The following is a 14,903-nucleotide window of genomic DNA, read 5'->3' on the forward strand; positions in this document are numbered from 1 at the left end:
TGGCCCAATGCAGCACTCTGTGGCTGGGGCGTCTTCAGCTGGTGTCAGGGACGGTGCCGGAGGCTGTCAGCTGTTCAGCACCGGAGACCGCTGCCACGAGGAACACAGCTCTGGGTCGGGGTTCAGAGCAGCTCTGGGTGGGGGCTCAGCATGGGCTGTGGCGTGGCAACTGCAGGGAGGGGAATCCCCTTGGCATGTGGCTCCATGCCACAGGGGTGGGGGTGCAAAGGACAGGCGGCGACGCTATAGCAAGAGGGGGTTCTTACAGATACAGGCATCGCTCCCACTGACAGCACCTCTGAGTTCCGGCACCTTTAAAAAAAAAAGCCCTGAGTACAAATCTGGTCACCTCTACGGGGTGACTTTTCAGTCCTTTTAGGGGCCCCCAACAACTGGACATGGAAGACGAGAGCCGTCCTCCAAGCGTCCATAGCGGCCACGATGGCAAACCGGAAGAATAAATGAAATATCATTATTACACAGTAATAGGCTTGTACTCAGAGCTTGTAAGATGTTAGGCCAGACCTGGATGTTTTATGGCTCGCCCCAGGCCACATCCAGCCCTTTGGCTGTCCTTGTCCAGCCTGTGTGAGGTCAATCAGAAATTAGAAATCAAATGTAAATAAGTGTACACCATGCACACAGTACAACTGCATTGCTTTTATTTTTAAAATGCTTTTTTAAAAATATACATATGTGTGAGGGTGTCTATGCACAGTCACAGGCCTTTTGATTTGACTCTCCACACCATTGCCAGTTTCTCATGTAGCCCCTTGAGAAAATTAATTGCCCACCCCTGTGTTAGATTATTGAAAGATAACCTTTTTTGTTTTTCCGTGTTTGGCAGGACTCTCCTTTCCTAGCAGTCTCCTGCAGGTGCCACAATGGATCTTATCCTGGATTATGCAGATACTTATATTTTGACACCTTATGTTTATCCAGTAACCTGGCCGGAAGACAATGCTTTTCGGCAGATTATAAGTCTCTCTGTTATAACAAACCTGGGGGAATTTACCATATATCTTCTGTTTGCCACTCTCAGCTACTATCTGCTTTTTGATCACAAGTTAAAGAAGCATCCTCAGTTTTTAGAGGTGAGTGGGGTACATCAATGTGGCAGAGCTGCTGTTTCCTTTGTTGTTGTTGTTGTTGTTGTTGTTGTTGTTGTTGTTGTTGTTAATTGCGGAGTCGTGTCCGACCCATCGCGACCCTATAGACAATGTTCCTCCAGGCCTTCCTGTTCTCTACCATCTTCTGGAGTCCATTTAAGCTCAGCTGTTTCCTTTAATGACATTTAATTACTCACAAGGGGTCCTATCTAAAGAAGAACCCTAACTCTATCATGTTGTGAATTGTGCCGTGCTTAAGCCTCTTCTTAAATTTGTGAATGAAAATGTTACAGCTATAAAGCAGAATGAAAACCTTGTGAAATGGGAGAGAGGAATTTTTCTCCTGGCTATATCTCTACAGTACCTTTATATTTCATCTTTTCTTTCCTGATTTAGTTAGCCTCATCTTATTGAGGAGTCCTTTTAGCTGGAATTTGACCAATTTTTTTTTTCCATTTTGGAGGATGATGCATTCATACAATATGTAGAATTGTGAGGTGATGTTGCATGGTGAACAATTAAGCAGAATTGCCGCAGATTCATCCACTAGCTTTAGGGAAGCACTTTTCCTGATGTTTGGTGGGGAGTGTGAGGTCTATGCCAGGCTCCTTCCAGCCTTGGCAGCTTTAAGACCTGTGGACTTCAACTCCCAGCATTTCCCAGGCAGTTGTAAGTTGCAGTCCACAAGTCTTAAAGTTGCCAACTTTAGGACTGGGTGATTTTAAAAGGCCTTTTGACCCATTGTCTGCTTTTGTGTTCAGAATCAAGTGCAGCGGGAAATAAAGCTCTCCCTCTCAGCTATAGTATGGATCAGCATTTCCACCGTGGCCATCTTTTTTGCTGAGGTCAGAGGCTACAGCAAACTCTACAGTAACATTGGGGATTCTTCCTATGGTAAGCACCCCTGTTTGGCACGCCCTCCAGAACTGACCCCTCTGTCCCTTTTTATCTCCTAGCTTACAATTCTACATAACTGCAGGAGATTTTGCAATCCCAAAATATATCCTGGCCCTGATTATGCAAAGTAAAGTGGTTTAGAAGTGGACTTGTGTAGTGCAATTTAACTGCCACTTTCTGGAGTACATTGGTTTAGGGAAAGATATTTTAAATTATGTCTGCTACTTTATGGTAAATTTAGGGTTGGGAATTTAAGGTTTTGGAATGTAAAGTGCTGGTTAGCATTGAAGAAAATCCCCTATAATTATGATTTAATCACAAACACAGTGTTATTGAATTTGTTAATAGCTTGCCCAACCATTTTGTTGTTGTTGTTAGTTGTGAAGTTGTGTCCGACCCAATGTGACCTCATGCACAACGTTCCTCCAGGCCTTCCTGTCCTCTACCATCTTCTGGAGTCCATTTAAGCTCACGCCTATTGCTTCAGTGACTCCATCCAGCCACCTTATTCTCTGTCGTCCCCTTCTTCTCTTGCCCTCAACCTTTCCCAGCATTAGGCTCTTCTCCAGTGAGTCCTTCCTTCTCATTAGGTGGCCAAAGTATTTGAGTTTTAGCTTCAGGATCTGGCCTTCTAAAGAGCAGTCAGGGTTGATCTCCTGTAGGACTGACCGGTTTGATCGCCTTGCAGTCCAAGGGACTCGCAGGAGTCTTCTTTGGCGCTCAGCCTTTCTTATGGTCCAACTTTCACAGCCATACATTGCAACTGGTAAGACCATAGCCTTGACTATACACACTTTTGTTGGCAGGGTGATGTCTCTGCTTTTTAGTGTGCTGTCTAGATTTGCCATGGCTTTCCTCCCCAGGAGCAAGTGTCTTTTAATTTCTTGGCTGCAGTCCCCATCTGCAGTGATCTTGGAGCCCAGGAAAATAAAATCTGTCACTACCTCCATTTCTTCCCCATCTATTTCCCCTATCTAATTGAGAGGGCCAGATGCCATGATCTTGGTTTTCTTAATGTTAAGTTTCAACCCAACTTTTGCCCTCTCCTTCTTCACCTGCAACAAGAGGCTCTTTAGTTCTTCTTCACTTTCTGCCATTAAAGTGGTATCATCTGCATATCTTAGGTTGTTGATATTTCTCCCGGCAATCTTAATTCCAAATTTTGATTCATCTAGCCCTGCCTTTCTCATGATGTGCTCTGCATATAAGTTAAACAGGCAGGGCGACAGTATAAAGCCGTGCCGGACTCATTTCCCAATTTTGAACCAATCAGTGGTTCTGTGTCCAGTTCTCACTGTTGCTTCTTGACCCGCATATAGGTTTCTCAAGAGACAAATAAGGTGGTCTGGTACTCCCATCTCTTTAAGAACTTGCCACAATTTGTTGTGATCCATACAATCAAATGCTTTAGCATGGTCAATGAAGCAGTAGAAGATGTTTTTCTGGAACTCCCTAGTTTTCTCCATGATCCAGCGTATGTTGGCAGTTTGATCTCTAGTTCCTCTGCCTCTTTGAAATCCTGCCTGCACTTCTGGTAGTTCTTGATCCATATAGTGCTGGAGTCTAGCTTGTAGGATTTTAAGCATAACTTTACTAGCATGTGAAATGAGTGCAATGGCGTGATAGTTTGAACATTCTTTGGCACTGCCTTTCTTTGGAATTGGAATGTAAACTATTTGTCACCTCTACTGTATATTCTTCTGCTTCATTGACTATGCTGAAGCCTTTGATTGTGTGGATCATAACAATCTCTGGCAAGTTCTTAAAGAGAGGGGCATACCAGACCATCTTATTTGTCTCTTGAGAAACCTATATGTGGGCCAAGAAGCAACAGTGAGAACTGGACATATGACTATTGTTTGCGCAGCGGCAGTCTCTGGGTTGACCAGGAGCTGTAAATAAGCCTGAGCGAGATCCAGCTTGGCAAAAATGCCCCCTCCCTGGAGTGATGCTAGGATGCTGCTAATTGTGGGTACTGGGTATGCATGGGGGTTCAATGATTTATTGATTGTGCATTTATAATCAGCGCAGATCCTGACGTCACTGTTTGCCTTGAGCGGGGTGACAATTGGGGTCTCCCACTCTGCCCCCTCTACCGGGTGCAGAACCCCCTGCGCAAATAGCTTGTCAAGTTCCCACTCAATTTTATGTTTAAGGGCGAACGGTACTCTCCTGGGCTTAATTCTGATTGGTTGAACGTTGGGGTTCAATTTGAATGCAATCGGTGGACTTGTGTATTTTCCTAGCATTCCATCGAATATGTCTGCAAATGCCTTGCACACGGATTCGATGCTGGGCATCTGAGTCTGTGTCTGGTGAATTCCCACGATGTGGATTCCCAGTGCTTTGAACCAGCTTAACCCTAACAAGCTGGTTCTCTGTCCCTTGACCACTAGAACGTCCAAGGGCGCCTGGAACCCCCTGTACCTCACAGAGAAAATGGCCTCCCCCCAGACTTGTATCGGGGTATTCTGGAAATCAGTAAGGGTAATGCTAGATGGCCTCAAGGGAACCTGCTGGCCGCTCCGACTGTAGATGAGCTTATAAGTCTCATGTGAAATGACTGAGATGGCAGAGCCTGATCCAGATCCATTTTACATGGAACCCCTTTGAGGTGCACCTGTAGCTTAATTTTGGGGGTGAGGGATTGAGAACCCCCCGTGTTACAAACCGCCCATCTGCTCTTGGTATAGCTGATAGGCACTCTGTGCTTCGGACCCCCAGTACCTGCTGGCAGGTGAGTTTCAGTGTTCACCTCATGTAGCGCGTCTCTGCTCCGGCTCCGGCAGATGGACGCAATGTGTCCCGTCTTGCCGCACACTCGGCATTTGGCCCCCCGGAATTTGCAGGTAGAACGGTGATGGTTCCCCCCGCAACCAGCACATTTTTGTCAGGACATGCAGCTTTTGCACCCAGAGCATCTCTTGTCCTGGTTGTTGGCGGCTGGTGTTGATGCTGGTCGTTGTCCTTTTGTGCTTCCGTGCCGTCTGGACGGATGGGGGGGTCGTAGATGAACCGCATCTACTTCGGCCGCTAATTCGTCCTCGCTGGTTCCTTCTGCCTCATGCGTCTGATGGATGGTGCTCCCCTGGCTGCTGCGGCTGGCGTCGGACGTCTCTGGCTTCTCAGCTAGCTCCCAGGCCAATACCTCTTCTTGTAGTGTCTTGAGGATTAGACCCGGTCTGGCAAGCAGCTTTTGTCTCAATTTTCGGTCTCTGAGCCTGCAAACAATTCTGTCCCGCAATCTCCTCTCTAAATTGTTGAAGTTGCATAGGCGAGCCGCCTGCCTGACTGCAGCCATGAATGCAGACCCTGACTCCCCCAGCCGCTGGTTCCTTTTTTTGAATTCGAATGTCCATGCTACTTCCGACATGTGTGGGTTAAAATGCTGATTTAATTTGTCCATAAGGTCATCATACTTCACCGCCCTGATGGCTGTAGGCGCGCACAGGCCCACGGCTAATTGATAAATGTCCTTCCCACATGTGCTGAGCAGGGTGGCTGCCTTGATCCTGTCCTCAGTAATATTATTAGTGATGAAGTAAAATTCTAGCTGCCCCACGAATGCCTCCCACTCTTCGGGACGAGCGCTATTAAAAGTGGGGGCTACACTGACCGGTGCCGTGGGAGCTTGACTGACCTGGGAGCTGGACCTGCCTGAGCAATTTGAGCCTGACCGTCCTGGGACATCTCATGCGTTCCTTCCGTTCTGTTCTGATGCAGGTGGTGATTTTCCAGTCATTTGGGATTCCTACCACCTTTCAGAACAAAATCCCACCTTCGTCGCCAGTTGATAAGTTGGGTTCCGGAATCAGAGATGACACAGGTTCAGGAGCTAAGTTGTTTATTGAGGAACATGGCCGAACTGGGGAACAAAAGATTTCAGCCCTCATTTATACCTGGCCAGGTAACTGCCTGGCCAATGGGTTAAAATCCAGGCGTCCCGCCGGCTGGTCAGCCAATCCCTTTAAATCCGGCTTTCCCGCCGAACGCTGTCTCTTTGTTCTGGCTTCCCGCTGAACGCTGTTCTTGCTTGCTGTTCCTGCGCGGAGCTGTCCAGCTCCACGCCTCCTTAATTCACTGACCCACACGTGTATGCAAAACCTGCATACACTACAGTCAGGCAATACAACGTCCCAATATTTGTGCAAATTTTTAATACCTTTGGATGGAAAAGCGATACCATTCAAGCTGTTGCCTGCTCAGTTGAGAGTTTCATGTTCTTTTCAAATGTTGCAGGTCTCTGATTTTTCTTAAGATTCCTTAGAAACACAGAACGGAGCATGGCTCTGCTCTCTCTTTTCACAGGAAAAAAAAGGAAACCTGGAAGCCCCTTTTCCAATTAAAAGATTAGCAGTGTCAGGGTTCCGACAGATTCAAAGGCATCAGCTTTCATGAGCTGCAGCTCACTTTGTCAGAGGATGAAAAGTACATCTGACAAAAGCCTGTGAATCAAATAGATTAGTCAGAAAATTCCTGATTTGTTTGCTCCTGTAGACCAACATGACACATCACTTACATTATCTACAGTGGTGTTTCTCAAACTGGACAACTTTAGGACATGTGGACTTCAACTCGCAGAAATCTATACTGGCTGGGGATTTCTGGAAGTTGAAGTCCACATGTTTTAAAGTTGCACAGTTGGAGAAACATTGATCTACCAGAAATGGAAGTAGTCTTAAGGAATCCTTTTTTTTTCATTATGGGGAGATCTCCACCGTTGCCTCTTTACTGCCAAAATTTATCCCAAAATAGTTCCCAGAATAGGAGGACAGCTACGTAAATTCTGACAGTGACATAACTTATTTTCCTCCTGTTAAGTAGGATCAGAATAAGGAAAAAGAAATATGTCCATAACTTTAAACCATGCCCACCCACCTGAAAATCTTCCATTCCTGCCTGGCTTGCACTTTGACTGTTGTGTTCTTAGATTTGGTACATGCCAATGTTGCTCAAGTAGATAACAGATACAAACATTGTCAATAGACTTGACAAATGTCTTTGTTCTTGTGACTTGGATCTGCTGGAATTCTTTCAGTCCCTAATTTTCTTCCCTCCTTATCTAGGATGGTTTGGCATCGTCTTCAGCATGTTTTCATTTCTGTTCTTCACCGATATGTGCATTTACTGGATTCATCGGTTTGTTCACCACAAGCTGTTATATAAGGTAAGGTCAATAATTGGCAGGCAAGACTGTCTCCTCACACTTAGGACTATCACAGCATCCCCAAGTTATGAAATCAAAATTCAGGTGCTTGGAAACTGTCATGTCCTGCTGAGGGTTGCAATGATTAGCTTAACTACGGCAAAAATGATGGTAAAATCAGGTACACATCCTTAACAACCATCTAGTGGAAAGTCTAGCCCTAATTGTGGTAATAAGTGGAGGACCGCCAGTAGGCTACTTTTGTAGCTGGTGGAGACCTCATCAAAATGAAGTCAAAATGTTATGATCTGTTTCTCTCTTCATTCTAAGGATCTGATCCTTTTCTCTCTTCCGCAGCGTTTACACAAACCCCACCACACATGGAAGATCCCAACTCCATTTGCCAGCCATGCTGTTCACCCCCTGGATGGTTGCATTCATAGCCTCCCTTTTCATATCTATCCATTCCTTTTTCCGCTTCATAAAGTGGTCTATTTGGGCGTCATTGTCTTCACCAGCATCTGGTCAGCTTCCATTCACAACGCAGACTATCCTGTTCCTAATCTGCTGAAACCCATCGTCAACAGAGCAGCCTATCACACTGATCACCACTTGTTCCTCAATTACAATTATGGCCAATACTTTACCCTCTGGGATAGAATTGGGGGCTCTTATAAAAACCCCTCTTCTTTTGAAGGTGAGGGGCTGCATGCATATTTGAAAAAGGTGGCGGACGGCCCTGAGGAGGAGAAACTACAAGGAGGCGATGAAGCGAAAAATAAATAGTAACTGCTTGTAAGGAAGAAATGCTGTGGTTTTATGGTTAAGGTGCTGGTTAAGCGCTGGGCTGGCTTCTCCATTCCCAGCCATGGAAATTTACCTGGTGACTGGATTTTCCTTTTCTTTTTAGCCCAACCTACTTCACAGGTTTGTTGCTGGGAGGGAGGCGTGGAAGGTGGAAGAAGATGACGGAGCTCCTGAAGGAAAGACGGCATATGAATCCAACCACTAACTAAATAATTAGAATGAAAAGAAGATCAAAGAAGTGGAAAAGAGAGAGAAAAAACTTTATTACACTACCACTGGAGAGCAGAGAAATTTGCTTGAGATTTACAACACCCTCTGGGCCTGCCAATTAAATGCAACTCAGCCGTTTTTTGTAAAAAATAAAATAGGGGGGGACTCTAAAGGACTAAAATGGACAGTCCCATGCAGGAGAGGTGTTTTTTTTAAAGTTAAGACTTTATTGTAATATAAAATACATTCCTTGCTCTTTTTCCCTCTGATTTGTAAGGTAAAATATAAAAAACCCAGTGACTTCCATCTCTTTTCAGTACAGTAGTATACAAAGTATAGTAAAATATACAAAGTAGAATACAAAGTATACAAAATATACAAAGGAGAGAAACAACCTGGAATTAATGAGAAACTTCCTAACAGTGAGAACAATTAACCAGTGGAACGTCTTTCCTTCAGAAGTTGTGGATGCTCCAACACTCCAGGCTCTTAAGAAATGACTGGACAGCCATTTGTCTGAAATGGTGTAGGTTTTCTTGCTTGAGCAAGGGGTTGGACTAGAAGACCTCCAAGGTCCCTTCCAGCTTTATTCTGTTTGAAATATAGTTAAAGCCTCTACTTTTTGGTTTGCATATCTGATAGATCCCAACCCCTTCTACAACAATAAACTTACTATATAATCCTCAAAATCTAAGATTAAATTTTCAATTTTGTATGTCTTTTTTCAAGCATAAAGTCCATAAGATGGCAGCACGTTCACACGCAGCGGCTCTGAGCTCCCGGTACTGGTGTGTGGTGCTTGGATTAATGTGCGTGTGGATGAATGTGCACAGTGTGGTGCAAGGGGCTAAATTAGCCTACACACGTATAGAGCTGTTAAACATCGGGCTTGCAAGGCAATCTGGAATTACCAGTGATTTTCAGCAGTCCCATAACATACTGAACTGCATAGCGAGGCCTCCAGGATCTCCATGGATTGTCTTTGGGCCGGGGAGGAGACAATGTAAGTGAAAGAGAAAGGAGTTAAAGCAAAAACGTGGCTGCAGGGCTTGAATTCTGATTCAACTTAGAAAGCAGCCTCATAGACCAGCATTGCTGAGTCTTCTTCTGAGCAATGCCAGATCCTCGTCCATAAAATTGACAAATTACAGCTGCAGTTGGCAGCAAGCAGGCTTCTCCGTGAATACTGTGTGATGGTTGTCACGGAGACCTGGCTACATCCAGATGTACCGAATACAGCAGTGGAGCTGACAAGGCGAGTCATTGACTGCTCTGACAGAGATAAAGGCTCCATTAAGAGCAAAGGAGGAGGACTCTGTGTGTATATACATTGTGACTGGTGTGCCAACAGCAGATTAGTGTACACGTATTGCTCCCCAGATGTGGAACTGATGACTGTTCTATGTAGGCCTTTTTATCTACCTAGAGAAATTACTGTGGTAATTATTACAGCTGTTTATGTTCCACCTGATGCCAATGTCAGCACGGCACTTTCCAAGCTGTATGACGTCATCACCAGGCAGCAGCAAACTCACCCAGAGGGCGCTCTTGTCGTGGCTGGGGACTTCAATCAAGCTTGTCTGAAGACAGTTCTCCCCAAGTTTGTACAGTATGTGCAAGTTCCCACCAGAGGGAAGAACACTTTAGACCACGTGTATTCTAATCTGAAACAGGCATACAGAGCTTTCTCTCTCCCCCACCTGGGTACATCCGACCATTTTTCACTCCTGTTGTGCCCAAAGTATGTCCCTCTCAGGAAAAGAACTCAGGCAGTCACAAAAAGGGTCAAAACCTGGCCAGGTGGTGCTCACAGCCACTTGCAGGACTGCTTTGAAACCACTGATTGGAGTGTATTCGAAGAACAAGATCTGAATGCATACACAGATGCCGTACTCTCTTATATTAGAACATGCACTGATAGTGTAACAACAGAAAAGTGCATTAGAGTTTACGGGAATTGTAAACCCTGGATGACTGCAGAGATACGAACACTCCTGAGAGCCCGGGATTCTGCCTTTAAGGCAGGGGACAGGGACACATACAGAGAGGCCAGGGCAAATCTTAGAAGAGGCATTAGGATGGCGAAACAGCAATATAAACACAAGGTGGAGAACCATCTAGCAGACAACAATCTGAGGCAAGTATGGCAGGGACTGCAGCACTTAACCAACTACAAGGGCAGTACGAGGAGCATGGTTAACACAGATGCCTTGTTGGCTGAGGAGCTGAATATCTTCTTCGCTCGCTACGAGGTGAAAAGACCAGACCCCGTAGCCTCTGCTGGCCGGCCTTCTGATTTTCAGCAACTCACCCTATCTGAAGACCAAGTGAGAACTGTATTGAAGGCTGTGAATCCCAGCAAAGCCGCAGACCCAGATGGGGTGCTGGGGATAGTGGTTAGGAATTGTGCTGACCAATTAGCAGGGGTCCTGACAAGGATTTTTAACATCTCCTTGCAAACGGCACGTGTACCATCGTGCTTGAAAGCAGCTACCATTGTCCCAGTCCCCAAGAAAACTGCAGTTGAGTGCCTGAATGACTACAGACCTGTTGCATTAACGTCTGTAGTCATGAAATGCTTCGAAAGATTGGTTCTCCAACATCTCAGGACATGCCTCCCACTGGATTTTGATAAACATCAATTTGCCTATAGGGGGAACAGGTCGACAGATGATGCCTTAGCTTTACACTCTGTAGCAAGTCATGTTGAGAAACCTGGAAGTTATGTCAGGATGCTTTTTGTTGATTATAGCTCAGCTTTCAACACCGTTTTGCCGAACATTCTCATCAAGAAGCTGACTGACTTGAAATTCTCCGCCTCCATCTGCGATTGGATTCAAGACTTTCTTAGGGACCGGTTACAAACAGTGAGGGTCGGGTCTGCTTTGTCCACCCCCCCGAAGCTTTGCACCAGCTCGCCACAGGGCTGCATGCTTAGCCCCTACCTGTACTCTTTGTACACATATGACTGTGTATCATCCGACCCATCTACTGCGATAATTAAGTTCACAGATGATACAACCATAGTGGGTCTTATTACATGTGGGAATAAGACAGCATACAGGGCGGAGGTACAAAAACTATCCATATGGTGTTGTAACAACAACTTGCACCTGAACATCAGCAAGATGAAAGAGATGGTGTTAGACTTCCGGAGAAAAAAAGAGGAACCTGCCCCACTTTACATCGGGGAGGATTGTGTGGAGAGAGTTTCCTCCTTTAAATTTCTGGGAGTCTACCTCTGCGAAGATCTGACCTGGAAAGTTAATACAACCCAGGTGGACAGAAAGGCCCAACAGAGGCTGCACTTTCTCAGGGTCTTGCGGAAGAACAGGGTAGAACGACGGCTTATGACCCTCTTTTACCGGTCTACTATAGAGAGCGTCCTCTCGTATGGTATTGTGGTTTGGTATGCTGGTCTGACAGCCGCGGATAGGAAGGCATTACAGAGGGTGGTGAGCACAGGACAAGACATTGTGGGCTGTCTCCTGACACCACTGGATGACCTCACCAGGCCTCGCTGCCTTGGAAGAGTGAGGAAGATTCTCAGGGATGACTCACACCCTGGACGGTATCTCTTTACTCTCCTACCATTGGGTAGGAGATACAGGAGTATAGCCAGCCGCACCAACAGGCTGAAAAACAGGTTTTATCCATGGACTGTTAGGCTTTTGAATGGGAAATAATTTTTATAAACTTTATGCATAATTGACTTGCGAGGCCAGTGTGTTGTGCAATTAGTTCATATGGTGTAATAAGATGGAGGGTTTGTGTCACTGTAAGCTGGGGGGTGGGGGCACGAAGGGAGGCTCAGCCAATCTCAATGTATACATGGTTGTAGTTTGTCAATAAAGGTTCATTCATTCATAAGTACAATAGACGTATTGAGGCTTTCTGTGATTAAGTGTCACCTGGGCAATGTTAATCCCCTCCAACCTTTGTTTCAACCCTAGGTAGCTTCCTTATCTGAAAATAGTTCCCCAAATGAAAGCAGGCAGTTCTTGAGTTGCAAAAATGAAGAGAAGTTTTGAACCTCTTTGGGCTTTAGGAGGAGGAGAAACATCTGGTTATGGCTTCAAATGACATTTTGGAACTTGTGAAATTCGCTCTATTGTGTGATTCCTTTGATTTTTAGCCTCACAAGTGGAATTGTGAGGAATTGACCAAACAAATGACTGTGGGACTGAGTTAAGCCCATCTGTGCAAGTAACACGAGTTTCGTGTTACGATTTTATTTGGTTCTGCTTCCATTTCTCACTAAGTTAGCCTGAAAATTGTTAATGGGCCCACGCTCGCTGGTGAATGTGTAAAACGTGGGTCTAAACGTGGACTTCATAAGCATTTGTTGGTGTGAATTTACTAAATATTTAACTTCATGCTTAACAATTGTTTTGTTATTAAAACGTCCGTCACCAATTAATTGGATGGAGCAATAGAAAAACCCTATCAAACATCTCATTAGATCCATGTAGTCCTCAACTTACAACCATTTGTTTATTGACCGTTTAAAGTTTTAGTATTTACTGTCTCATGTTTCAACTAATACAATTCTTATTATATCAATTAAATAAAAATAACATTCTTACATTCATCAATAATTTTTAGCTTATACATATCCTGGTTATTTTAACATTCAGTCTTTATAGAATCAATGTCCTAATTAGTTTTTCCCAATTTTTAGTTTCCCATTAATATTTAAATTTAACATTTGATATTTATAATTTCCAAGTTTTAAGTAACCAAAGTTTCTTTATCACAATTCATCACAAAGTCTAATATTCAGGATACACGTCTTATCTGTTTGAATATATTCTATTTCTCACCATCTTACATCATCTAATTAATAATACAGTATAACATTCTTATTTTCTATTAATTTCCAAATGTCTTAAATTTAGTAACCAAAGTTTCTCTTGTTTCAACCTCAAATACTTCCTCTCTTTTTCTCTTAATGTCTACTATCTCATTTTTTTTATTAAAGAGTTTTACAAAAACAAGATTTTACAATATATCCCCAAATCCCCCCCACCCCAAATCCGCCCACTTCCCCCCCCACTTCCCAGAGCTAAATACAGGATTATAGTTATAATAATCATATTTTAAATAAGAATTATGCATAATATACAATTAACCAAATTCATAATGTGCTTTAACTCCCCTTTAACATAACTACATACAAAGTACCAATAACAATATCCCTCTAAAATCTACTCATAAGCTAAATGGAACTTTTTAGTCCCATATTTATTCTGAATATAATCTATCCATCTCCTCCAAACTGAAATATATCTTTCCTGTGAATGATCTTTCAAGTAAGCAGAAATCTTAGACATTTCTGCAAGATTTGATACTTTAAACACCCATTCTTCTATAGTAGGCAAACTATCCTTCTTCCAATATTGTCCCACCAGTAACCGTACTCAGGGTCCTGTTTGAATGCATGGGCTTCCTAATGTGATAGTATCAGATAACGGAACACAGTTTACTTCATCGGACTTTCAGGTGTTCCTGAGGACCTTGGGGATTAGACATGTCACCTCTGCCCCCTTTCACCCGGCCAGTAATGGGTTGGCAGAACGCTTTGTGCGCACCACAAGCGCGTCATACAAGGGGCCTGGAAGCAATGACTGACCACCTTCCTGTTTCATCAACATTCCACACCCTGCACAGCAACAGGTAAAAGCCCAGCAGAACTCCAATGGGGCAGGCATCTAATAACCACACTGGACAGACTCCACCCAGACAGAGTGGCCGCGGACGCTGGAATCCCAAGCCTCAACAGAGTGTTCAACCAGGGAGACACCATCTGGGCTAGGAACTATGGCACAGGTCACCCATGGGTACCAGGGGAGATATTGGACCAAACAGGGCCCCTTTCCTACAATGTAAGGGTGGAGGGGGGACTCCAGTGGAGAAGACACCTGGACCAATTGAGACCAAGGGCTCCTGAAAGGATCCTGGAGGGAAATCAGGAGGTGGGGGCTGATCAGGAGCCTGAGGAAGTGGAGTCACCACCACAACAACCCAGGATGGACACAAGGGGGTCACAAGGTCAAGCCTGCTCCAGGCAGGGGCAGGACAATGGGAACAGGGCAACAGAGGACACAACCACAAGGAGGACACCTCAACACGGCATAGCCAGACCCGCAACTCCCAGGCCCACAGAGCGCACAGGAACCACGTCACCCACACCAGCACATAGCAGTCCACCACACCAACAGGCTCAGCCAGACAATAATAAAAAAGACTCAAACAACAATACACCAAAAGGTGGGCCAAACCTGAGGAGATCTAGCAGAACACATAAGGCCCCAGCCTACCTCTCTGACTACGTACAGAAATAAGGGGGAGGGCGAGGAAAATAATAAAAAAATTGTAAATATTGTATATAGTTACTGGGAAGGAAATGGGCAGGGGATAGCTCATCACTATGGGGGAAGGGTTGTAGTGTATGCAGTCCCAGCATACACGGACTGTCAGCACAGCAGGAGGCGCGGGGCTGGACAGCTCCATGCTATAACCGCATTTGGCGGGAAAGCCTGGTTTAAACAAGTTTGACAGCTCTGGGCTATAGCCAGTCCTGGCGGGAAGCCAGGGTTTGAATCTATTGGTTGGCATTCACCTGGGCAGGTATAAAGGTACGCCAGATAACCCCTTGTGAACTGAGCGAATCCTGACTGAATAAAAGAATCACCACACACCAAGCTGAGTGTCCTTTGCAAGACCACGCGATT

The 14,903-nt window shown here is 44.9% G+C and overlaps 1 protein-coding gene across 1 annotated transcript; it reads left to right on the forward strand.

The window, feature by feature from the left end:
- Positions 1-884: 884 nt before the first annotated feature.
- Positions 885-8,041, forward strand: LOC308671713 (lathosterol oxidase-like; the record flags this gene model as incomplete). Its single annotated transcript, XM_081334115.1, has 4 exons — positions 885-1,094; positions 1,871-2,003; positions 7,073-7,173; positions 7,510-8,041. 4 exons carry the CDS (start codon positions 885-887, stop codon positions 7,936-7,938), a joined length of 873 nt encoding a protein of 290 aa, XP_081190241.1. The 3' UTR covers positions 7,939-8,041.
- Positions 8,042-14,903: the final 6,862 nt, after the last annotated feature.

The sequence above is a fragment of the Vipera berus genome (assembly GCF_964194415.1).
Source record: "Vipera berus genome assembly, chromosome: 8".
NCBI classification, from domain to species: domain Eukaryota; kingdom Metazoa; phylum Chordata; class Lepidosauria; order Squamata; family Viperidae; genus Vipera; species Vipera berus.